The 27239-nt window shown below is 43.6% G+C and overlaps 1 protein-coding gene across 1 annotated transcript in view; it reads left to right on the forward strand.

Annotated features, from left to right (window-relative positions):
- LOC131293382 (nascent polypeptide-associated complex subunit alpha, muscle-specific form) overlaps positions 1–27239 on the forward strand; it is a 92828-nt gene that overhangs the window by 34144 nt on the left and 31445 nt on the right. The window contains exons 4-6 of the mRNA XM_058321461.1: positions 10571–10766; positions 14418–14610; positions 21807–22432. Coding sequence (XP_058177444.1) covers positions 10571–10766; positions 14418–14610; positions 21807–22432 — 1015 coding nt within the window. The remainder of the gene's footprint in view (positions 1–10570; positions 10767–14417; positions 14611–21806; positions 22433–27239) is intronic.

Below are 27239 nucleotides of genomic sequence, written 5' to 3' on the forward strand. Positions count from 1 at the left end.
CAAAGTTTGAATGAACTCTAGTAAAGTTGAATTTATAAAATACGGGAATGCAAATAAAACATGTATGCAAAACCCGTTTGACGTGTACACTCTTGCAAACAAATTATTTGTTTACGTTGTGCATTCAAATGGTTATGTGCTGCTATTCATACGAGCAAAAAATGTAAACATCAACACCAGCACGTCGGCTGAATCCCTTTTCAAAGGCCTTTGTGAGCCTGCGGGATGAATAGCCGTACTACGATTACGCTTGGATTTGTGTTTGTTTATTTGTCTTTATTTTTACGCTACTGCGCGAGATGAAGACATCAACAACCTCCACCCAATGACATATTTTATCGATTTGAGGAAAAACGTATGCAAAGAAAAAGTTTGCCTCTATGTATGGTTAATTGTAAGTAAATTAAAGGTCTAGTAAATTCTTTTACTTTACATAAAAGAAACGTTTAAAAATTGTAATGAATTCGAAATAGTATACTGTCTAATCCCGAAAACCACCATGCGTCTCCATTGATATTTTGTTGGACTTTTTTCTTCGCTATGACCTTTCTCAATGTTCATCATGTTCTCATCCCTCAACCGATGATAAAATTGCCTGTCAAAGGTGTCAAATTTTTATCCCCTCCACACCATTTGTTGTTTGAGTGAAAATGTAACTCGCCACGACGATTCATCGACCCCCCCCCCCCCCTCCCCGCCCCCTCCCTACCCCGTCAGAAATAGCAGCTGTAATTGAGACATCGTCAATATTGTCTACCCTCCGGCGGCATGGTTAAAGGTTTTCCCCGATTAGCTTCCGATTTGCGTGCCCTTCCGGGCCGACCGAGCGAAACGATACGATAGTGCGGCCATAAAAGTGGCAAATTATTCCTTCGACGCACCGTTGGGAAATTCGATATAGACCTTCGTCACGCCAGGCACCGTCGAATCGTTGGCTGTATATTCAACAGACGGTCTTCTTTTGCCCCCTTTCTCCGCTTGCTGCCGAGAGGTAAAGGTTAAGAATTGATTCACCCCGACGAATGGTACGGAGAAAGATTGAATCGTAAACCGGTACGACCGATCAAACTGAATCGCTAATGGCTTTGATTCGGTGACAGATGGCAAACAAAAACAAAGCAACGAAAACATTCAACGACAACACAACTTTTCTGCTTAGGTCATGGAAGGCAACGACCGTGTGGTAAAAACATGAAGAAAAAAAGTGGAAGTAACCCCGTCAAACAGGTTGTTAACCTCGCCAGAGAACACGAGAATGGGAGGAACCAGTTTGCTTTAACGATCTAAAAGTTCGTTCAGGGAAAGTTTCAAATTTGAAAAAAAAAACACTTAGACGAAAACGTTCCACGAAAGTAACGAAAAACGACCATCGCGAAAGTAAAAAAGATAACAATAAAAAAAAAATCAAACAACATTATGTAACTTTGCACCACACATCCCCGCCGACGCCGTCAAAGCTTTCGTCCCCGCGGGGCAAACCCGCTGGACAACAATCGAAATCACACCCCAGAGGGTCGAAGTTCCGTTCGAACGTGGCAACTTTCCAGCTCCCCGCACCACAACATCACCCCGCACGTTGCATAATAAAGCGCCCCGACATTTGAAGCGATGACATTTGTCTGTTCGCAACCAGGATGCGGCCAGGTGTGGCAGTTATCCTTTCTATTTGCTGTTTGCCGTGTTACTCGTAACTTTCAGCCGCGTTGGCGGCCCTGTTTTGGTGTTGTTTTTAATTAAAAGTTTTTCACGACGCCAGCTTTTCCACGGCACAACATCCAGGTGCTTGGCGGGGACGCGCGGGAAAAATGTCTATGTCCAGCGGTGCCCAAGCAAATGACTGTCGCCGTGCCGGTGGCAAAAATGCTGATTACTTGCGACATCTAGATGATTTATAGCTGGAATGTGGTGAATATAAAACATGGCAAAACATAGGCAAACTAATAACTTGAATTGGATTTTACGTGAATTTATATTTATCTTGCCTCCGAACAAATATATTTGTTGGTGGTTTCGTCTGCTTCTTGTTTATCTGAAGTGGTAGTTTCATCTACTTAATGTTAATTGTGTTCCTACACAATAATTTCTATGTTTTGTGACCAAATATTTGAAATACTCGTGAGCATTTTTTTTTTTTGTAACATAAACAAAAAATATGTTTTCAAAAATTTCTCTTTCGATTTTTCCAAGCATTTCATATTGAACATTCCTGGCATTGATTTTTCCTACTCATCATTTTATCGAAACGTTCGATCTTCTCGACCTGTCCCGACACACCAACCTGGTCGGTTCATTTCCTATTCGACCCAATTCTAAGCCCGTTGTATGCGTATCGCTCAATCAATGCCAAAATTCCCTTGCGCGTACCAAAACACGAACAATCCGAGGGTCATTCCGTGTTATTCGGGGAGACCCTAAACGAACTCCCGTTCTTCCTATCGATTTTCATAACCTATCAAGCTGCGAAGTGGCCGAACCTCTCGGAACCGCAGGCTTCCGTTCCATCATCAACGGTTGGTTAAATTGAAAATTGAGTTATTAGGTCATCTACCCAGCGGTGGGCTCGGTTTTGGCACCCTTCGAAAAAACCCCCCCTTTATGGAGGAGAAACAGGGATTCACTCTCCTGCCGAGGGATACCTACTGTACTGCTACTGTCTCTGGCAGCTATCGATGACCGGTGGTCGAGCTTTATCGAGTTTCGGGAGCGAAGCAGATTCCCGCCCGGACGACGGTTGGTTTCGTCCTTGTGCCCTGGAAGCGAAAAGTCCCCTCCGGGAACAAAACAAGCGTTCGACCTGCAATCCCTCAACTCGCTCGTGTCCGCTTTTCGATGCGACGTCAACAGCATGTGTTGTCTGTCCTAGGCGCCCAGATTTGCTTTTCGGATCCTTCCCTCGGCGCTCGGACATGCTGGTGACCGCAAAATTCGATTAAAACGAAACCGACAACGACTGCGACGGCACTGACGACGACGACGACGATGATCACGACGACAACCGGGAAGATACACGTACGGCCTTCGATTGGATGCATATTTGCATACCGGGGCAGGTACCTACTGTCCTGGTTTATTTATGGTAGAAAAAAGGTACCATGCCACCTCAATTTTATTATTCTTTAATCCGGTTCGGTCGGTTCGCCTTTGATAAAGTTTTGACAGATACCGCCAGCGAAGTGACAGGTCGATTTTATGCGGTTTTTGTATGTTTGTTCTGAAAATTAATTAAAACAAATCCAGTGACAGGTGATTGAAAAGCTGATCCGTTGGTCGGTTTGCATCTGATTGGTTTTCGTTTCGATGATCCCATTGTGTTTGAAATTTTTATCTCAAAGCACATTGTTTTCCTACTTGAAACTGTGTATAAACTCAATTTATCGAAAATCCATAACATCATATCAACGAGAGTGAAACGATAATTTTACTAATGACCCTAACTCTAACTAGGCGATGTCTATTAGCGACTAATAATTACATATGGCCCTCCTGCCACTCGGTGGGTTGAAATTCGATCGAAGAACAATTAACATAGTGCTACAAAATTGTACCGCAATGCTGTAAGCGTGCCGTGAAAATCGCCCGTGTCTGCATGTGCTAATGTCCAGCTGGAAACGGGCCCAGCTGTTCCCAGTGAGGCACAACATTGCGTGCCTAGAATTTTCAGTACAATAAACGTGCACCAAGCACGCTGCAACGCTTGATCCTTTTTTTTAACCCCGAAAATAGAGCGATAGATAAACACACCGGCAAGTGGCGCCGGTTTTGGCTTTAGTTTAATAATTAATCACGAACGTAAACTAGCGTTCCGGGAGAAAACCCCGATCGTATGCAGGTGGAGAGCACAACCGCGGTTTGACTGGAGGTGAAAATTGAGCCAAAGGTGGATAATTCGGTAAGCGTTCATTTGGCAAACCCGCCAGCTTCCGGTGCTTGGGTTGAATAATTCAGAACGAACTGAACTACGACTACCGCAATGTCCGAAATCGGTCAACTCAACCTCGAAAGCTCGACCGGCCCCGAACAGCACCGGGGTGGAAGGAGAATGAATTCCATCGCGTGAGAAAACAAACGACCGAGGAAGACCGCAACACGTCTATCCGGACTGGGCTCCCATCCATCCTGGACGAGCTAACAAGGATAAACAGCATCCGCACAAACCACCAGCACTGCTCCACTCGCCATCGGTGGATTTATTCAGCAATCATGGAAGATTTATCTGCTCGCTTTCTTACGAACCGGCGAGGCAGATTACGAACGGCAATTTAGTGTGCTTACTGGCCTAGTAATTGTCCGTTGCAATGCGGCGGACGCTACGGAACGGCCGAAGCAGAAGATTCAAATCAAGTGGAAAATAGTTCAATTGCACCGATCAGCGCAGACTCATCAAATTGTAACGATCGGAAAATGCAACACACGACGTCGGTGTGTGCGCAGCTGGCAAACGATATGCTTTGCTAGTGCAGGCACAAGGTAGGGTGGCTTTGCTTCGATGCACGTCCCGGTTGAATGTGCTACGATAGGATTAACGTTCACATCATGGGAAGCCGATTGACGGTTGGAGAATGGAATACAGCTCGAAGGGGAAAATGTTTCTTTTGTTGGAGGTTTAGCTCTTTTCCTAGAGGTTACGTTATCTAGGTTATGTCATTTATGTCCTTTATTTGCAATCAGTCATCTTTATTGGCTTCCACTTTGGAATACGTTACTTTCGCAATTGAACTGTAAGGTTCATAATTTATACCTTTCTACTTTTATTATCCTTTTCATCGGACAATTTGTAAACCTAGGTAATTTTTTTAAGGTTCTCTAAAGTTTACATTTTTCTGTCAATTTAATTCGAAACGTACCATTTTCGAACGCAAAATATTACATCGCGTGTTTCCGATGGTGGTAAATAAACCACGATGGTGTAACGTCCTATCGATCGCTGCCGTTCAATATTGTGCTAGGTCTATCTAATCTCCAATCTGGCACGACACAATCAGCCCCGAGGCAAGTGGTGGCATCGGCTTGGCAGACAGCAAAAATCACACACACTCCGTCCGCGGCATATTGCGGCAAGAAAGTAGACATTCATCTTGCGAGAAGTTCACCTCCCCCACGCTCTCGATGCTCCCGATCGCGACCCGTGTTTTTCTCCGGGCCGGGTGGAATATTGAACAGCCGCCAACGCGTGCATGTTGTGCAAGGCCACCGGTACCCGATGTTAATATTCGGAGTCACGAGGACCGGTGGAACCCGTGTCGTCTACACACGGGCCGGCCTGTTGGTGGATGGGCCCTGTGTGTGTGTATGCTCATACATAAAGAAGGGCTCATCTCATCCAGTCGCTTTATCCAGTCGGGTTTCATTCAAACTCACCAGGGAAGGGCTGTGACGAGGGGCAAGCGGCAGGGATCATCGAATATAGGCTGTCTAGAGCTTTAGGGCTCGCTTGCCACCACTTCCACTGGGACGCTACCATCGGATATGGGTCCTGTTGGCGTGTCTGGCCGTGTATGTATGTGTGTGTAGGGGGGGTGTGCTTATGCCGCCGGCTGACTTGACATTTTCACCATCTTGCTACCGCGTTCGTATACATTAAATATTTGATCTGCCCACGCCAGGCCTCTCGCTCCAGCATTCCGGATGTGGATGGGTCGCGGAAAGGCTCGGATGCTTGCATGACAGGGAAGCCGACACCACCCGGTCGATCGAGGGCAGAAGTCAGCAATAACAGCAAACGACAAATGTGATACTACACTTTCCGATAGGCTTTCGTTTCAGATTTAGGCAGAAGAGAATTTGATAAATAGGAAATAATTTATATCAATATATTCTAAAATTGTTGAATTCCTCTTGCCTGTACGAACCTAAAGCATACACATCGTTAACGGTTTTTTCATCAGCAAATACTTCGTCCAACACTGTTCAAATTGTCGACGAGCAGCGGGTGTTCGTCAAAGTCCTTATGTAAATGCACATGTCACCCGACGAAACATCAGTACACAATCCGGATCCAATTTTCATTTTCTGCCGTGGAGGCAATTGTACTTCCCTATCCTGATCTTCGGGGAAACACAATTCTCACGTAAAATCCCGTTGTAAGCCCGTTTCCCTGAGGAAAGCCTTGGCATGAGACGAAAAATTCACGCAGACACCCAGAGATTTTTCCGTTCAAGAATGCCATTGCTCCGTGCCGGTAGGCATTGCATTTGCAGACCTCGCGACCTGCCACTCGAACCAACAGTCGCATTTGCAAGCGCCTTACGCGCCTAGACCCCATCACCAGCACCGGTTGCACACGTGCGAGGGTTGGAAAAAGGCAAAAGAAAAGGCAAGAAAATTGTTCCACCCAAAGGCTCCGACGGCGTCCCAGACGGCTGGATTAAAAATGCAGCCTTAATCCGGGTGCAGGCACTCGAGGATAAAGGCGTGCAGCGAGCAACAGAGTGTGCACTCGAGAAACGCCAGAACGGTTGTTGAACTTTACCACGCTCCCGGGTTTCCACTTCTTCCGCTTCCCGCGCCACGAGATATTTCTTTTCTGCTTACCTTATGCTCCACGGCCTATGGCGCCCGACCCACCTTTTGTCGGGCAAAAAAAAAAATAACGAAGCGGAATGGCCTGACACAATGCCAGATCGCTTCCGCATCCGTTTCCTTTAGCCGACTTTTCCCGTATTTTGCTCTTTTTTTCGCACACTTTTTTAATCCACTTTGACTCCGAGTTAGACATGGATTTACCAGTGGTGGAGTGGCGAGGGGAAGTGGCCGGGCCGGGAGAGTGAGGTACCGGAGTCATAAATTCTTCTCTCGGTTAGTAGGAAAATAATACGGTAAGCCTACGTTTTACCTCAAGTGCTCTTTTCTCCGCCACCCTCGACAACTCGCCAAAACGGCTCGGGAAACTGTGCTACGGAGAATTATTACCAGGTTGATCGATAATTGTGTTTGCTTTATCCGGGGAAAAGCTCAGCCCGCCCGAGCTACCAGATCCGCCAATCCAAACATCCGGTTGCCAGTTTTCCGAACCCGAAACTTCATCCCGAGTAGATGATGCAGAAGGCTTCCCTAACGCTATTTAAACGATTTATGAAAGTGCCTTAATTGTGCACAGCTTTTACGAACGGGAACAGGAAGCTAGAAGAAATACAACATGTACTTAAACCTACTCATAGCCCTATAGTTAGGTTAGTGGTATATTGTGCAGCTTCAAAAATCCCACTTAAGTGATGGAAATTCGAAGCAAAGTTTCAATTGCATTTGATTGATTTGTTTTGCACCAACTGAAAGATACCGTTTGGGATTTTCTTGTGCTCGTAAAGCTTATTTCGTTTGCTTCGTGCAACAACCACTTCAATCAACATTAATTTTTCATTCCAACTTTCGGAAAAGACGGCGGATAAGTTACGTCCAAACTTGATCCTGCGGATTATGAAGGTATTGCTTTTAAAGTTGATCTCCCTTGGTAAGCCAACTGCCCATCAATAGGGATCAATTGGTGGAGCGATTATAAACTAATTTATAACTGAGTAAATAAATCGTTTGAATTCAACGCAAAGTGTTTTTTAAATGGAGTTTTTAAGAAATTTTATGTGTATTTTTTAACATCTCATCGAATTAGCTTAAACTTTCTTTTAGTGACAGTTCAAAAACAAAAAACTAAGGAAGAATATTCTTCAAGCAAACAAATGAGATTGACAAACAAAAACACTGCGTAATTCGAAAAAGTTCGACCATTGATCGGAAAAAAGATAAATTCTATTGCGAATCAGGAAAATCCGTTTTAAATTGAGCTGTCCTTAAGCCAACAGGAGAAACTTTTGCGTTGAAGCAAAAAAGTGGTGTTAAAGATTGCATCGAAATGCAAGAAGAAAACCGTAAGCCTTCCAAACACTTTGCATGAAAAGACAAACATCATTCGCTCGCTTTAGAGTTGTTTGTGCGTGTGTTTGTGTGAGTGTGTGTTTTTTACCTTCATGGTTCCAGTCCCTCTCGTATGCATAGCATCCGATAACATCGAGCGTTTGCACAATCCATGCAACCCAAATCAGGAAAAACGCCCGTCAACGCAACTTCATCTAATCTTCGTGCAACTATCTCTTCCAGCAGTTTCACCCCGATAGAGCGCCTCGGAATGAAGAGTAGGATTTTTTTAAGCTCATCATAGGGCCACCCTGAAGAGGGTAAACTTCGTTGGAAAAATGCTTCCACAACCAATTTACCCTACCAAACCTCTGTCACTCCGTTTTGCGTTTTTTTTCCCCGGCATGTGCGCAGATATGTGCTGTGTGTTGAGATTTCCCGTTTTTGCAAGTCCCATTTTCAACCCTTCAAAACTTTCCTTCAGAGCACTTTTGCTCTTGTTTGCTTTGGTTGCGTAGATGGCAAAATCATCTGCACGGAAACTCTTCCTTGCAAGTGCAGTCAAAGTGCAGTCTAGGTAGTGGATCCGTCTACCGACGAAATGCTCCATCAGCTTCAAATTGCTACGTGCCATGTTTGGACGAGTTTTCATTTTCCTCGTTTCTATCTTCTGGTACCTGTAGGAAAGGCTTTGCAGTTGTAGCATCATGTAAATCTATCTATGTGTCTGGAAGCGGGTGTTTCGTGTAAAAAAGGTATCAGAAATCAAAAGGATCTAACGCAGTATTTTTAGGTTGAAGATTTTTGCTGTACGATCGAAATGGCGCCACGCACGTGTTAACGTTTTACATTCTTTTGAAAACCCGATATGGCACGAAAGTAAAATTGAAACCTTTGACATTTGCAGTCCGAAAAGCAAAGACATTTTAAGTTCTTAAAAGCATCCCTGAACTGCACCTTGTTAGTAAGCTCCACAGAGAAACAAATTCAACAAAATAGAACATAGATTTTGCGATTAATTGAATAATAATTTCAGCGTCTTTAAATAAAACTTTACTTTGTACTAAAAAGCAATAAAGTTGTTGCCAATAAATTTTGTCTTGGAAACAGTTGGTATTGTGTTTGAGGAGCCAATGTTGTAAAAGTTCATCATGTTTTGTTTCTAAGGCATATGTTTTATTCCACTATTATCTGTCCCTTGTCACAAAAAAGACAATAAAACTGTTACTATGCTAGATAATTACAGCATATTTAATGTTTTAAAAAATAAACATGTGTAGGCTTTTGCTTTAAAACTATAAATTATCATGATTATGTATTTTTTTTAGGTACATTTCTATCGCACAATTCGAAATTTTTGGACAAAACCTTCATATCTACATTCGTAAATTTAAAACAGGAACAGAATATAAATCAGGAGACAAAATCAAATGAACAAGAGCCAAACACACATACGTTAGGGACAGAAGTCGATGCGCTATTTGAATTAAGGTAGATTAGAAGCCACAATGAATAGGGATGACAGTAAACCATACTCAAGTAGCTTTATACTCACTATGATGCCACCTATAAGCATTATTTGTACCTTTATACAACCACAAATTATAAATAGTCAAACCCACACTCTTCATTAGGAACAATCAGTGCAATTGATTACCTTTCTATTCGTATCCCTTTCTCGTCGTGGAAAACACGGAAACCTTGTGCAGAAAAACGTCAAATCACCGTCTACCCATCTTCAATCTTCCCTACGGCAATTCAATTCCCCACGCCAGCGACAGCTTCCTATCAAAGGCTTTTAATCACTGACAAAATTGGTAAAAACTTTGATTTACCTTCGTCGAGTGGCGCCTTGAAAAATCCTCTTGGGAGCTCTTCCGATTCAACATTATCTATCGCTCTCCAGCATCGGTTTTCCCTTTTCGCGGAAAAGGGAATTGCAATGAGCCAACACACACTCACGGTGGTGGCCTACCGCCTCAATGGATGCTCATCGCATCGAGACCGGTTGTGTTCCATTGGCGAAGGTCGGTGCAAAAGTGCAATGTCGCGCCACGGTCGGGTCGGGCCGGGACGGGGTTTTCCGCCAGACGAGTGCCCGGGTCTGTGACCACACAGCGCAACATGCACCACCGACCGACGCTTTCCATCGTGCCGGTTTCGCGCGCGCAAAAATCCTTCCCCGAAGACGTGCAGCCGGCGGCGTCATCGGCCAGACACAAAGGAGTACGACCATCATTCGAGGGAAAACTTTTGTCTGCCGTTCGAGGGAGGTTGATAAGAAGGGGGCAATAGAACATAATGCACATGCACACAGACGGAAGCAACTGCACTGCTTCGCTCTCTTTGGGGCGACATCTTGAACAGCGTGTGGCTCGCTTAAGATCGAGACGGTCTGATTTATCTGGCTCTGGGTGACGGCATGTTGCTCCATCGTTTTCTTCCGCGACTGTCTGGGTTTCACCACAGTCCGTGTTTGTGGTTATGGTGGTGCTCCCTAATGCCTCCATTTGCCCTGATCTCCTCCGAGGTCTTGTCTGTCTGTTGATTCTCGCTATCCTTTTTTTTCTTACACTCTACTTTTCTTCCTACCCATCCAAGAAGTGTCCTTGCGGAACGCTTTCTTCACTTTGCGGATCCTAAAATTCGATTACCCAAGAATCAATCGGACCAGCGCGTTTTTTTCCCCTCTCTAATGCACTACGGGTTGTGTTTTTTCTTGCAGAATTTCCCCAACGTCATCGCCGAAGCGGCGGCTCGCGACGGAAAATGGGCAGACGGAGTGGAACGGAAGGAGCCGAAACGAATCGATTCGCACCTCGGACGCGATCAGCATCGGCGACAGCGACACCTCCGGCGACAACAAACCGTCCTCGCACGAGGAAACAGTCGTGAGCAAAAGTCCGACCCAAACAACACTGGTAAGTGTTTTCGGAAGCTTTTTCCTCCTGTGTGACTTAGCTGTATTATGTTTTCTGCTTTCCTGATTAAGTTTATTTTCAGGCCATAGTTCAATGTTTTTCTGACACGAAATTATCGAACTCCTATTTTAATCCATCTAAATTTAAATCCAAGCTGTAAAGCTTGATGGTAGCTGATTAAAAATACCTATCATGAAGCGTTTTCAGAACGCTCCCAACCGTCAGTATGAATATCAGGTGGATCTAACTTGTTTCGCTTCATGCTCTGCTTCAACATTACTCTCCATCAGATATTTCCCGTGCCTCACAAGGAATGCTCCACTGATTGCTTTGCTGACGGTCAAATGAATTTCGCACCGAAAATGTTGCTCATCCAGAATCGCCCCCTTTTCGGCTGGAAATGGATTAACGCCTCCAGCCCCGGAAGTGTGAACGTTGTGTCGCTAGCAATCAACTGGCCCGAAGCGAACGCAGCCCGTTTATCCCCGCAGCTTAAGGTTTTAGGCACACAATTTAGTCTCGCCAGGCCCCGGTAAAGTCTATTTTCGGGAGAGCGTTATTTGGAAACAACTTTCACCTCCGTATTTATGCCATTTCCACGTACCGGACGTCAGCCGTCCATCGTTGTAGTAGGAAAAAACGAACGACGAAAGAAGCGAGCTCACTCGAAAAGGCCCTTTTCCGTCCACCGAATGGATTGATGGTTTGTGATCCCCTTTTTTTCTGCCCCGGAACAGAACCTGTCCACATCAATGAACTACGATCGTATAGCCGTCCACAATATTGTGCCCGCTCTCTTTGGACCCGATGGGTCACTAAATCCTATTTTACCTTACCGGCGGGATGGAAATGGAGACGCCTGGTTGGCCACAAAAAATAAACCCTGGATTGTGAATTATTGATATTCATTTCGGTCTCAAATACAGGCGCGAATCGTGATGGAAGTTCCTGGTGGAGCTGATGGTGATGAAGATGACGATGATGATGGTGCCGAAGGCCGGACTGGTGTAGGATGAATGACTTCATTTTCCTGCTCGACAGATCGGCTATTGACCTAGGCCTTGTCGTCACATTTAGCCCTCTAGATTCGCCCTGAAAGGAGCACGCATATGGTTTATCTATGTTGCATGTGCCATGAATAAATTATTTTCCGTAGTGAAAGTATTTTAGCTACGAGTTGTTCCGCCGAGTGGCAATGGATGGCGAAAGAAAACCTACTTCAGTTCAGTTTATGTTACAGTACGAGATGAGGATAAGAGTGTTTGAGATGAAACAATCGGTGATGTTCGTAAGAGCGTTAAAAGTACTTTTCACAGCTACACTAATTCATTTTATGTATTGGAAACAAGTAGAACTGCAAAACTTCTTCAAACCAAACCAACAAAAAAATAACATAATAATTTATCCTAGTTTGTTATTTATATGATTTATATTGCTTTTCGAAGCACAGTTGAATTTTACCTGCAAATGTAAAAATCTAAGTTTTGCATAGAATTGCATGTTGCTGCAAGGCCATAAACAAGCCAGAACTATAACACTCCTGTAAATGGAGCCAATAAATTTAAGTAAATATAAAATTGCACCAACATTTACGGTATTATGCCGTGTTGGCTGCAAAAAAAACGATCCCCAATTCATATCTCTTAGCCTTCCGTGTCTGTCAGCTTTTGGCTGAAGTTTTTTTTTTTCTCTCTCTCCCACCAGACATTCATAAGATAAGTATGTCTGCCATGCCGTTTGTGACGTGACTGAGGAAGATAGTTTCTATCCTGTAAGAAGCATCCCGAGGACGCTACGGTCCCGGCAGACGCCCTCACATGTAGCGCCCGACGCAACCGTCGTCGTTTAGTAAAACATTTGATTTTCTTTCGCAAACATAAATGCCCTCCCTTTGGGGTGATAGTTTTCCCCAACCCCCGAACGCGGGAAGGAAAATCCGGGCTCCAATGGTGCAATCTTTCGTAGGGAATTCCTACGGTAAAAGTGTTCAGGGGATAGAGTTCTCCTGCGTGTCTCTTCCGGACGGTTTTCTTCCTTCCTCGCTTCGGTGGTAGATTCAGTGCTACGCGCAGCTCTTCGTGTCACTTTATATCCTCCCGCCATTGCAGTCGGGGATGTTGGGAATGTTTGGTGGCTGGCGGGAAATGGTTGCAGACGGAAGCATAAATCACATAAAAATGTAATTTCTTCCAACGAAATCCTCCTCGTTTGATGCAGAACCAGGAAAAGGCGAAAAATCTCGCCGTAATCGTAACGCAACCGATGGGAAGGAGGGCAAAAAGCAGATCGACAGCGATACGAAATGTTAAATAAATTTCGTCCATTTCCGCCACCGTCCGCCGGCGTCGTTCCGCCGTCGTAAGCGAGGTTCATCTAACGGTTGGACGGTTCCGCCAGTCTTCCCCCGTTTCGCTTGCGCTGCTCCAATGAAACGGATGAAACAAATGACAGTTGCCGAAAATTTTATGCCACAGAAAACCTTCCTTCAATAGACATTCCCACCGAGGATCGAGGAGCAGAGCAAGAATTTGCTCCCCGCACAAGCGGGCAAAACATATTCAATGCTGGTGGAATGGATAGTTCTGGTTGCTTTCGCCATCGTAGCGTGCTAATAAATGGGTGGAAAAATCTGATTCTTATTTATGTAGTCCTGCTCTGGGAAGGCAGGGACCAAGAGATGGATATCAAACCTATTATCGAGTAATAAGAGACCGCCTGCCTTTCTGTTAGCGGGAGTGATTTCGTTGAAACAGCTGATTCGATGCTCCATTGCGAAACGTTTTTCCATTCAACGGCTTTATTTGGTTGAATACGTTTTTATTCATTCGTTTCTCTGCTTTTTGTTCACTTTTTCGAGCATTTTAGTAGACATTTCACAAACACAGAACCACTTCCGAAAATACGCTTCCTTTTTATCCTTTTTGTAAAATCTTAAATACTCATTCCGATCGTTCCAATTCGAGTAGAAACTCCTCTATCAGCTTTCATCTATGCGCACCGTGGCGAATGCATTCAAATATATTTACAGAATCATTCGGTTCCATTTGTCATTGGCAAATATCTCCTCCGGTTTTCCATTGAGCGATGATTACTTCTTTTTGCGATGCCATACCGACTCTCTTTGATGGAATGTTGAAATGTCTTACGATCGGAAAACCCAGTCATTTTGTCCGTTTATTGAAGTTTCTTTCTGCTCGACGAAGATTGATCAAATGCAAGATTTTAAAAATTACTTGCATGTGCTTGCTAAAGAAATTCAGGAGCATCAGTGTAAAGACCGGTAAACGAATCTATTCTCATCATCTCAGTGTCGATGAAGTTTCCCGACAAAAAAAATGATGCATTAAAATCAATTTATTTTTCCTTATCATCATTTTTCTTCGCGTAATTTTCTTCGTCCCGCATTAAACGTTGTCCGTATTTAAGGCCGAGTAAAAATGGCTGGTTTTCCTGCTGCAAACTGCTGTTTGCTCGATTGAAGCGAAGGGAAAACTTTTCCCCGTAAGCAACCCCACTCATAATTTCTGCCCCAAATTCCATAACCTAATTTTGCTGCTCACGCAATTTAGCTAATCGCATCAAACTGCCCCCGGGCACTACTCGGACTCGCCGCTATCTCTCATGCTGCCCTCCCCTTTCTCTCGTCCACAGCCAAAGACGCGTCCACCGAATGCGATGCCCCAGCGCTACGCAAGTCTTCCATGTTCGAGCCCACCGAAGCTGCAGGATTTTTCCGGCTCGAACGATACCGGAGGCGGCAGTCTGGACGGTGGTCGGAACAAGCTCGGCATCGGCATCAGTGCCGTGCACGATGCAGTGCTGCGGGGGATGGCCCGATTGCCCGGTAAGTTCGTTACGACAGTTTGCAGGATTGAGTCGAAATAATGTTGTTTGCACGCGTAAGGATGCTGGTCAGTTGGTTAAAATGGATTCAATTTGGAAGTATATTTACGAAAGGCATGAAATTGAAACGTTTCGAAAAGATGCACATTGAATTTAAGTTGTGAAAAAATATTAAGAAAATTTCTAATTAAAATATGTCTTGAAAGATCTTTTAATGCTTGGTGATAACTCTAACTTCATGTTAAGACTCCAGCGATGCATCTTCAATGTTCAAAATTAACTTTTCATAACAAATGTGTAATATTTATAGTAGTTGTTCGGGTGAGGTGAATATTTCATCATTTTCGCATCCTTTAAAACATGAAATAAGCTTATTCCTTTACGTTAAACCATTGCATTTAGCGTATTTTTGAAATCCTCAGGATGAGCATCACCATTAATGTAGCAGTAAATCTACGCAAGAGCGACCAAAAGAGACCGAAACTTTCGCGAAACAGCGCTAGAAATTAAATTTTCATACCAGAAACCACTAGCACGCGAGAAAATTGCGTATATTGCCGTGTGCATTGAGCATATTCCCTTCCTGCAAAACTTCTTCCCCGATCGTTCTTCAAGCGACACCTGCAGTGTTTTTCGCCTGCCCCGAGGTTCTACGTTGAACGTTGTTTCCCGGAAACAAAAACGAAGGACGAATTGACCGGTTGAATGTGTTTTTCTTCGTTTTTGTGGACCTTAAACTACGGGCGCTTTTAATGCTTATTCCCACAACACCGCTGTGGTAGTACGTACGCCATTGACGTTAGCTGCAATTCCCCACGGCAAAGTTCATCGGGAAAATTATTAGCGCCCAGGGAACGTGGTCGCACATCGAACGAACGACCTGATCGACGGAAACGAACAGTAGCACGCTAGCAAGGCAGGCACAAACGATTAAAGACATGACCAACAAACACGCAAGACCGTCTGCCCGAAAGGGGATTGAGTTTGAGCTTGAAGATCCCCTAAGGTAGTGGAAAAGTTTACACAACATGTCTGAACATATTTTTTTTTTTTTGTAACGGCTCACTAGCCGCTACAAGTAAATAAATAGTAAATGTTTTGCAAAGTCAAATGTTATTGACCAAAAAGGCATTTCTCTATTGAAGTAGCACATCTTGTTTGGAATATAAATGTTCTAACCCATACCGATCCATACCGGGTAAAGTGTAAAGACGTTGATAACCTTTTCACACTGCCACACTATCGCACTGACAGAGTAACTGTGTGCTTTCCTGCAAGATGAAATATTGAAAGATCGAAGAAATTCTTGTAGAGATAACAGAAAACTCCCTCGACCATCTCACTAACCCACACTCAGCGCGTAATCAGCGGAAGGAATAACACTTTCACATACTGGTGTAATGTTGTTTCACTTTATTTTAAGCGTTCAAATATAAACCATTACAAACAAATATAAACCATTAAAATTAAGAAGGAGGGTTGAACATATGGCCACGCTGCGTAGTCTGCAAGATAATAAAAGTTATTTATTATTTAAAATAAAGCATTATATTATTTCGCCACTTACGCTAACTACTTACATGCGGCAGACCTTGCTCTACTCTCACAAAATGATAGTTGTACTCTTCGAGTAGACGTTTGGTTTCATCTTCATGCTGGCCTATGCGGAACTTGTGGACTCCACCGCCAAAGGCAATTCTTCCGGGAGTGTCTGGAGGAGGACCGTATACTTTGCTTATGATTCTAGCTATGCTCTCAGTGGTGGAACTTGCTTGATCCTCTGACGATCCTCCAAAATCAGAATCGGCTACGCTCTCTGTGGTTGTGCGTACGGAGACACCAGCATGAGAATCGACAACGCTCTCGGTGGTGGAGCTTGGTAGAGCCTCTGACGATGAGCCATGTAGGCTCTTGTCAGTGGAGCTTGATGAACCTTTAACATAAGGACCGGTAACGCTCTCGGTGGTTGAGGGTGCTGAGCCACCAACAGAGGCGTCGGCAACGCTCTCGGTGGTGAAGCTTGGTAGTGGAATACGAACGGTCGTGCTAGAACTGGGTAGTGGCTCAGATTGTTCCTCATCTTCGATGGAGTAGCTCGAATCTTGAATATCTATTTATAGTTTTATTTTAGTAATCTTTGTAGTATTTTCAAACAGTAGTTTTTTCTACAACTCTTACCATTCTCCCCGGGAACAGGAGCAGCATAAATAACACCGATTAAAACTGCGCCAACCAGCGCAATTGCAAGACACCGCACACTTCTTAACATTGTTTCGACTTGAAAGCGTCCGCCTCGGAGAATGTAGTAAACCAAACTGAGGAACATATATTTCTTCTCGCACTTGGCACTTGCACTCGTTGTCTGTTAAACGTAATCTGTGCGCGTCATGGCGCATGGGTTTTCCCAACATGATAAGAGAAATGCCCAAAAAAATGAATATACTATTACTTTTTCTTTGAATGTATTTGCATACAATCTGTTATTAGACTGTCTTCTTCATTCTGTCCGTAAAGTTTCTTTTATTATGGATTTCCCTTTACATGATTTGTCGTATACTGACCGTGATAAGCAATGTGGTACACGCTGCAACGCTAATGCTTAGTTTACACGAGGTACAAAAGACTGAAAATACAAGCAAAATGAGTTTTCTGCCACTTTTCTCGTTTCTTGTAGGCGTTGGTATTCGCAAGCCGAATCAAATGAAAGCAAAATCTTTATAGATTTAAATGTTTAACTGTAAAAAATACAGCAGAGAAGTAATGTGTTCACTTCTTATCAACGAACATTACAGATAATCACAAAACACGCAAATGCGCAAATTGTTGCAAATTGATTTTTCACTCGCTGGCCGAAAAATACATTTCCGAAGATTTTAACAGTTAACCGACTGACTGACAGCATTTTACCTGGTTTTCTAATGGTAAATTCTTGTTTTCTTTGCACCAAGGAGTGATGAAAAGTTGTTTCTAAACAACCAAAAAAGCCAAAAGATAGTAAACAAATGCACTAAACAACATGTGATAACAAATTTGAATAATCTAAAAGTAAATATTCCCCTATTTTAGCGATATATGAAAAGATAAAGAAACACACACACTGCAAACAGGCAGAAGGAAGGCAACTACGCGAAAGCAGGAGTAGAAGAAAATTTAGAATGGAATTTGGAGAGGGTGGAGTCGAATTCCCTGTGATCGGACATTAAGTTAAATTGACTCATAGAAGCAAGAAGAGGATCGTTCTCCCCAAAGCCATTTCCACTAGGAAAGGAGCACGAGGACAAATTGAATGAGAAGGCGCGGATCGTCCAGGATCATATATTTTGTTAATCGAAACGTTATTTCATATAAATCAACTACGGCATATGTTTTTTTTATCCATCAGTTTCAAACGTTTTTCAAAAGCTTTTTAAGCAGCACGCACGATTCCTACATACTTCCTGGGCCAAAGTGGTCGCCTTTCGAACATGTTCTTGTGATAGCATATACGACAACTTAACTTAATCCATAGAGGTAACAGTCAGCAGCATACAAACAGCTTTATGTTATAAAATAGAAATATACAAAATTTACGTTAGTTCGCACTAATTAAACCGCTGATAAAAAAGATAAAATCGCGAAAACATATAGTGTATCGAAAAATTAATTTTTAATATTTTTCAATAGTGTAACCTTCATTTTTCCACTAGACTATGTATTTACGAACTGATTTCATCGATTCCCTGTAGAAACGAAGAAACTAGAAAAATATGATAACCTGTTGACACTGTTGTGATTAACCGGCAGGACTAGAGACAAGAACTGATAGACATATGACTGATTACGCTGCGTAACTTTAGGGTATAAACGGTTATGATGCTTAAAACATAAGTTTTTGCTTGCTGGTATAATTTCATTTCACTTTATTTAGTGCCTTCAAACAAATAGCTCATTTTTTTTGGTCTATTGGAATCATGGTGCTCGAAATTTGTCCCCACGTTTTGTTGTCTGAAATGTATAATAATATGTCAGTTTTTTTTCTTTACAAGATATTGCTTAAAAAGGCTAGTGTATGATGCAGTACTTACATGCGGAAGACCTTGCTCTACTCTCACAAAATGATATTTGTACTCCTCAACTGCACGTTTTCTCTCGTCTTCATCGTTTCCAACGCGGTAATTGTGCACTCCACCAGCGAAGAAAATTCTTCCGGGTTTGTCCTGGGGCTTAGAGAAAATTCTTCCTAGAACATTGTGTGGATGCTCAGTAGTGGAACTGTGTGATTCCTCCGCCGACGAATCGAGTTGGTTTGCGGTAGTAGAGCTTTGTTGTGGAGCACGGGTGATCATGGTAATTGTGGATTGAGGTTGGGAGTTTGAACTTTCTGGTTCCTCCATTTCATCCGAATTATACCCGACATCATTCCTGGTAGTTGAAACTGACGTTTTAGAAACAGATTTGAGCTGTAGTGCTGTGTCTTGATTATAGCGCCGTGGTTCGTCTATTCCTTTTGGAAAGACCGTCACTGGATCTTCTCCATTGTCTCCTAATTCAAAACTGATATCTATTACAAGTATAATCGTTGGAAATGTCAAAATATTTGCTCATTACAAAAAAAAACACTACCTTTCAAAACTCTCACCATTATTTCTGATTGAAGGGGCTGCACAACTACCACCGATTACAACTGCGGTGATCAGCGCAATCGCAAAACTCCGTCTACTTCCAAACATGATTAGCATGTGATCGACTCTGATCGTCGAAGGGTACTACGAAGGGTAACTACTAACGATCACGTTTGAAGCGCAACTGACTAAAGCAACTGTGTTGCTGTGAAGCGCAACTGACTAAAGTGAGCTCCAGCAATTTCAGCAATCGTGTATGACCTGGTTGTGTTGTTGAATACAGGGGATTCCCTTGTTGATAAGATTACTAGAGTACATTCACTGTGCAATCTTGGGTACTTTTTCGTAGGCCAATTCTTGGTAATAGGTTCGCATTATTTGATTAAATGAATATACAATTACATGCGCGACTGACGTCCATTTTTTATGTTATTCTCTTTATTGGAAGATTTTGAATCGAAAACAATTCTCCAACCAAGAAGCGATAGCTCCCTCCAGCGCCTTATGTATCGCCTTTGGCCGCTCCTTCTGACGGACTTATTGTTAGTGATCCTCGCACTTCAAACTCCTCTCACGCGTTCTAACTCACGTTACCCTATAGGGTAGGGCTGTTTCGTGATCACGTTAGTAAACAAAGTGTACACTCTTTTTCAATTCGTTTGAATTGTGTCTTTACTGTATGATTCATTTGTGTTTTCAGATTTGCCTGTTTGAAAAATGGAGCAAAAAATGTTTCCCGTGATCTTTGTGTGTTTTTGAATAAGTCTTCAAACAAACTTAATAACTAGCCTATTCGATTTTGACAAACATTAAAATATAAGAATATTAACATTTGGCAGAGGCAATAGAAATTTAAACTTCAGTTCTGTAAAAACAACACATATTTCTTGCATTACTACATCATACGATGAATGTGAGAGAGGTTTCTGATAGGCTTATCAGAAGCTCAAAGGTTCGCTCTGATTTTAATAAAATCATCTTATTTCTACATTTGAAGCTCAATTTTACTAACACAAACAAAACAAACATGAACGATCTCTACAGTGCTTTTAAAAAAATAGCACTTCGTGAAAATGCTCAAAATCTTTACTTGTATTCCACAAACCAAGTAATTTCTACAACCTTCTGTAATTTTTACGTAAAATAATAATCGTCAGTAGCGATTTCGGAGTTGCAATCAATATTAACTCAAATTTAGACTCATAAACGGTTCTAATAAAAATAACCTTAACCGCGTATCTGTGCATCGCTATCCACTACTTTAATCCAATGACCGTACCACTTGCCAATGACCGTACCATCTTAGGTTTTACAATAGGATCAATACAACACGGGGGAAATAATGAAATATTAATCATTCTAAATATGCCAAAAACAAAACTATGTCCAGAAGATATCGACCGACTTTTTGTCGGAAATGGTGAAAGCATAACTTTTTCTTCTTCTTCTTGGCGTAACGACCTCTTGGTCATGCCTGCCCCGTTACGAGACTTGTTTCCCTGTTGTACGTGGATAGTCAGTCCTCTCGTACAGGGGAGGGTCCGGTCTCGGTTGGGATTCGAACCCACGCCGTCGAGGTGGTGAGCCACGGCGCTCATGGGCCGATTTTCTAACCGGCGCTACCGCTCGGCTGTCGCGGACCCTCATAACCCTGCCGCGGAGCATAACTTTTTAATAAGCTTAAAAACATAACTATCAAGTAAAGAATAAAAATCATAACTCTTTTCTCTACCCCTCCTCAACCGAGCTCAATCAAGCTAACGCCTAATATAACATACAATTATGTTATAAACAATGTTATAATGTTATATGATTGAAATGAAAATCAACAAAATGTAACGATCAAAAAATAGTGCATTTGTTGTATCACTAAAACACTGATTTATGGCGTCACAACTGCAAGTGAGCTGCAATGATGCTATAAACAACTTTACCACCGCTCGCAACCACCGCCATTCACGGGCAGGGCGTGACACTAGCACAAACTTTCCTTCCTTCCGAGTCACGATTAGCTACCCTCTGTTGGAAGTATGTCAGACCCGCTTGGGTGTAATGTAAATCCTTTTTTGTCCTAGGGAGCGCCACCAGGCGGCCCTGCTTAGGCGTGTAGTCGGTGCTGATTTAAGGACTGCTAATAAAGTTTTATGATCAACGTGTTCATGGGGGTCGGAAATCAAAATACCCACCACGTGTCAACCCCATTTATTAAGCGTATTCGAAATGTTGGAAGAGAACACATACTAGGGGATTCTTCAGTAAAAATTCTAACTAGTCGGATTTGATAAAGATTAGAATTAGCAAGAATAATGTCACCTGGTTAAGCTCGGAGCCCCAGCTTAGCTGCAATTGTATAGGAATTTTATTTGGTTGGAGACTGATATTAGACATTTTACTCTGATCGCTGACACGTCGAAGAAGTATCCGATAAAAAATCTGGGGGGTTTGGGAAATTCAGCGCCAATTTCAGCCGTAAGAGTTCATCTGTTTTCATGAAGGCTCGGATTATACTTCTTTCCTTAATTAAATGCTAGGGAAATTGATAAATAAACCAAACTACTCTTAATAATGTGGCTCTTTGTTTTTCCACTTCTACCAGAACCCATCCTGAACGAACATCCGGTAACGATCTATCCCGGTCGAGCCTCGCCGACGCGCCGCATGCCACCCCGCACCCTGTCCGGCTCGATGGAGCGCCATCGGTTTCCAGCGTCCGACAACTCCACCTCCACGTCGCAGGAAAACTCTTCGCCCGAAAACAACGAGTCGGAGTACAACGAATCGTCGCTCTCGCCGACACACGGCCACCTGCACCAGCTCCAGGGTGGTACACCGGTGAACTCGCTCATCAGCCGAATATTCCACCAGAACCCGAACGCCCCGCCACCGCCACCCTCTTCGCACAACCCCTCAGGGCCCATCGCAGGGTCACACCGAAGTCAGCGTATGTCCGCCTCGGGTGTCCCCATGGCGTGTGCTCCCTCGAGGCGTACGTCGGGGCGGGCGGACAGCGACGAGGAGCGGTTCTCCGACGACTCGCTGGAGGAATCCTCCCTCCCGCCACCCCCGGGACCACCGACCGTTCCACCGCCACCGTCGCTGTCCGCGCCCGTCACACCCTCGAAGCGGCACAGCATCGCCTGGGAGGTGAACCTGGACGATCCGGCCAGCTTCGGCGACCCCCTGGTGACCGCACCCAAAAGCTCCACCACCGTCAGCTCGAAGGTACGTACGCCAACCCTCCCTCCCCAAAGGAACGTGTCGGAATGTTTACGCGTCCCCGATCGTTGTCGAACCCTTGTTAGGGTCGATAGTTATAAGCGAAACCCTTTTCCAAACCCCATTCTGGGGCCACCGTTCCGAAAATGGTGTGCCAACGCTTGCGTCCCTTTCATCGGCACTTAATGAGGCGTGTTAATGAAACCGATTTCGATAATCCACACGCTAACCCAGGGCACGGTTTGCGAAAGGGTCCCCTGTATCGGATTAACCGCCGGCGTGCGAAAGGATTTCGGACGGATTACGATCGGAGCAACACATTTTTTGGTTTTTTGCCAACAGTCGTCCTGTTGCGTGTCAAATAACAACGTTATCTAGCTCAATCCATAGCACGACGCTTTCATTACAACGATCAGTTAAGATAAGAACCCGAGGTAAAGTGTCGTGAATTGTCTTCTTATCGCTTGTCTGTTTCCTTTACAATGTTTAACATCAAGTATAATGTGTTCAAAGTAATTACGCTGCTAAACAAACGTATAAAAAAAGGAAAAGAATTTGTTTTATGTTTTCAACAACAATGTTATGTTCAATCCATTTTCCATATGACCAATGACGTCAAAGAGATATATATTTCCGCAAATGTACTTGAGAATTCGGGATACAAACACCCTCCGTATGTTGAATAATATTTGCTGCTCCTTTCTTTTTTATCGAGCAAAACTTCCCCCCATGCACCCGCTTACCGCACAAGATACCAAACAGGGGAAAATCGTATGCTGTAGGTAAAACGATAATCATAAGAATGATGACTGCAATAATGAAGATACTGATGATGATTTCAACGATACGAGCTACTGCTCAGCGGCAAGGGGAACACTGTGATAATGGTAATGACAGACATTCTTCGTTGAAAGATGGATGCTTTTCCGCTTCCGCTATCAATTTTTTATTTTTATTTTTTCCTCCCGTGTGATGTGCTCTGACTTCACCGATTTTTACACGAGAACATACAACGGGGTTTGATGAAATGAAGGTGGAGAACCAAGCTGACTGCGGGTTAAACATACATACATACATGCTTCATTCGGTTAACGTATAATTTTTTTGTTATTACAAATTGCGTGATTTGTGTATCATTTCAAATTAGATACCATTTTTCCTCGCTCGGCTTTTCCACGCCATACAATTACCAACACAAACTTTTGATGATTCTCAAAAGGGCTTTCCAGCGTTACCATGGGCCAATTTTTTTCCCCTCTTTCTTTACATTAACAATTTTAACCTCCATATATCATCTAGAGGCACGCAAGGGAAAGCCTTTTCCCCAAACTGACCTGCGAGTGCCAAGTACATGTCGTTCATCAAACAGCGCCGGTATCAATTATGGGAAGTATCCCATTTCCAACTCCCATCTTCAGCGGACCGAAAGGGCGGGGGGGGGAGGGTTGGCTTCCTCAACTCCCGGAGGCCTTTTTTCCCGTGCTCATGTGTCCTTTTTAACAAGCAAGCACAAGAACGTGTACGCCGCCGCAGGATGCCGCCGAAGAAACGAAACTACTTTCGGCTGCCCGGTTGCGAGCTCCGGGCACTATCATCGTCACGCACACGGAAAAGAAGGCATGCTTGGGACCGCAATTTCTTTCGTACGGTTATCATGCCTCTCATCTCTATTTATAAAGCGACGGGAGGTAAAATATGACGCTCGTTCGTTCTCGCACCAGCCCGTCCCGTCCATCGGTGGGTAAAAAACAAACACACATAACACGCAACAATCCCAACCGCGCAAAGGTCCAAGATGGAGGCCATGTTCGGCGGCGAAGATATACGGAGAGCAAAACTTCGCAACTTTTGGGAAAAAAGCGTTCGCCCGGCCACAGGCCAAGTGCACCTCGGGTGCTTTATTATTGGCAAGTTGGCGTAAATTTATGTGCCACACCAGCGAAGAATGCCTAATCATGTCGGCCGAGGGAATTGGACGCAAATTGATGCTGCATCGAGCGGCCGTACCAACAAAAGCGGCACAGTTTTTAACCATCAAGAAGCCGGTGTCCGTTTAACTTTTTTATTGCTTCTTCGATTCAACCATCGTGTAGGGAAATGTGGTATAATTTGTCCGTCCACCAATCGCGGTCTACTTATGTCGTACCCCGAGCTGACCTTCTTCCCCTGCGTGTAGGCAATAGGTCAGGCACCGAAATATGTCTCCATCCGTCAGTAGCGAAACAATTTGCCTAATTGTATCCACTTCAAGGACGATCCATTTTTTCCGGACATAAACTGTCCATTTGTCTTGTGCGCTCGGTCCGATAAGAAACCGTCCGAGGTCACGGCTCGCTCGATTCGCGGAAGGACCGGACGGTGTCATCTCACACACATGGCTGGGTTAAAACTTTGCGGGCATCCTTTCGGTTGACATCGTTTCGGTTTTTTCCATTTCAAGCATGCGGCATAAATGAATATTTAAATTGATGCTGGAAGCCGGAAACTTTCCGAAATGGAGGCGCCCGGTGTGTGATTGGATCGCGTGTGGGAAATTTAAATCAAAATATTCGATTTCCTTCAACAGTATTGAGGTAGCTAAATTTATGGTAAAAATAACTCTTTTTTCTTATTGCTCGCCTTTAAATCATTGTTGTAATAAATTTGCATTGACCTCAATGTCAATACAAAACTTACAAGAATTTTCAGCTCACTTGTTAATGGCACATAAATCCCAATTCCCGTTTTCCAGCCGACGTGATATGCATGGAATGTCTTTTGCGTTCAACAATGTCGCCGATCGGCGCGCTGTCGTTAACATTCCGGAGGAGACCAGCTTTCCCCATCGACAAACCGTTCTTCCGGCATCGATACCGACCGGTGACGTGTAAAAGCCTGATGGAACGCAGTCCTAGGTCCCGCGGTGGGCATCGTTACCGGTTACGTTCTGGTTCATAATTCATTTGCATATTTTCATGACATTTCTGCCGATTGGGGATAACGGCACCTCAGGTGTTTTTTTTTTCAAGGGGTGATGAAAACGAAAACCACTATTCGCTTGGGGGCAAGCGAAGAAATTGTCTTCCCTAGGCAAACAATACAAGCGTCCCTCCAAGGGTCTCCGGGCGAGCGTGAAAATGTGGTACATTTTTAACACTTTCCAAGCGTCCTAAAGAACGAAGGAAAGGTAGCAAAAAAAGAACGAAGTCACACTAAACCTAGGTTCATGGCGCCCGGGACGATGGGACACGGGATGCATCATTGCGCACCGTCGCATAGGGTGCTTTGCCCAAAAAAAAACGGAAAAGCCTACCCAGCAGTGTCCTATTTCCGTGTCGTTCACCTGGTGAAAAAAAGAGGATGTGTATGCACTTAAGGAGCACAAGGGAGGAAAATCCGACCGGGAGTTCGACCGAGTTTCGTCCGCACCGACGGGTGACAAAGGCGATGCTGGCGAAGTCGAAGGAGGAAAGGGGGTACTGTTTTCCCTGAAGTGGACACTCGATTTCCGGCCCACCATTTTCACCAGGTGTGAGAATTCGATCTACATGTGTGTGTGCATATTTTTTCCCATGCCGCGAATGTATGCTAGTGTTAAACAAAACTTGCTCGCTGTCGCTGTTTCGATTATCTTTGGCGGTGTATCTTTTTCCCATTTTTTCCTATTTATTGTCTCGGGCACTCATATGGCGTTGAAATGTAGGCTAGTGGGAAATGCACAGTGGACTGCAATTTTCGTAGATACTTCCTTGCTTTTCACGCACATATGGTTTTAAATTATCGCCAATTACAGTTACATAACGCAATCTCAGTATTTTTTCTTTTATTTTCCTAAATTATTTGTTTTTAAATAATTCTAGTTTTTATAAGTGAACGTAGCTGAAGTTACTTAATACTTTTATCATCACTTGTTGCACAATTAATGTTCTCTCTTCTTTTACGCTTGATGAATCTTTCATCTCAAATTATTAACAAATCAATTTAGAATCAAATTATAAATTTTACTTTAGTTCTGTAAAATTCTACTGTTTTATAAACCATTTTAAAAATTGTTGGCAACCCTTTCGTGCTTTCTCTACATCGAACAACGTAAAATTTAAATGTTTTTTTATTGATCAAAACTAATCAAATATTTTTTTATTGATACCAAACGAGTTCTAACAAATAAATTGATGAAAAATAGTAGTATAATTAATTTCTGCGCAAGAATGCAAGCACGCGACCCAACGGTTTATATTTATTTTTTGGAATATTATTCAATATTTTACGAGAATTTGGTACACATGTTCACAGGTATAAATTTGTTCATCGATAAGAGACTACGTTCCCCATTCGTGCCGATTTACAGCGAAACACTCATTTTAAAAAGAATCCTTAGGGATTCCACGATGTTCCTGACTCCTACCGATACATGTATGCTCTAGCAAAGAGCATATTTTCAGTGCAAGCAATAGAGCAACTCCAGCAGCTTATCAACAGAGTCACTACCAGCACCGTCTCGTGGCAGGCAATTCGCGTACGTTCGAACGGAAACCGGGTACCTGTTCGCCCGGTCTTGTGCGATAAGCAACACTGTCAAATTGTATTCTGCTTCCGCTTACGGCTTTTATCCCCGAATGCTTCACCCCAACCCAATGCCCCGTACCCTTTCGACGGGTTTATGGCCGAGAAAAGCGCCGTCCTCGGGGAAACATGTTTGCCACCGTATATTAGTCCTTTGTCGAGCGCCGATAGGTGACACCGTTTTGCTGGAGTTGTTATTTCTTCCACTCAACACCTTCGCGACGTGCGCAGGCAGCAACACCAACCCGGGGATGATTGTTTTATTTATTTA

This window comes from Anopheles ziemanni, chromosome 2 (assembly GCF_943734765.1).
Source record: "Anopheles ziemanni chromosome 2, idAnoZiCoDA_A2_x.2, whole genome shotgun sequence".
Taxonomy (NCBI): domain Eukaryota; kingdom Metazoa; phylum Arthropoda; class Insecta; order Diptera; family Culicidae; genus Anopheles; species Anopheles ziemanni.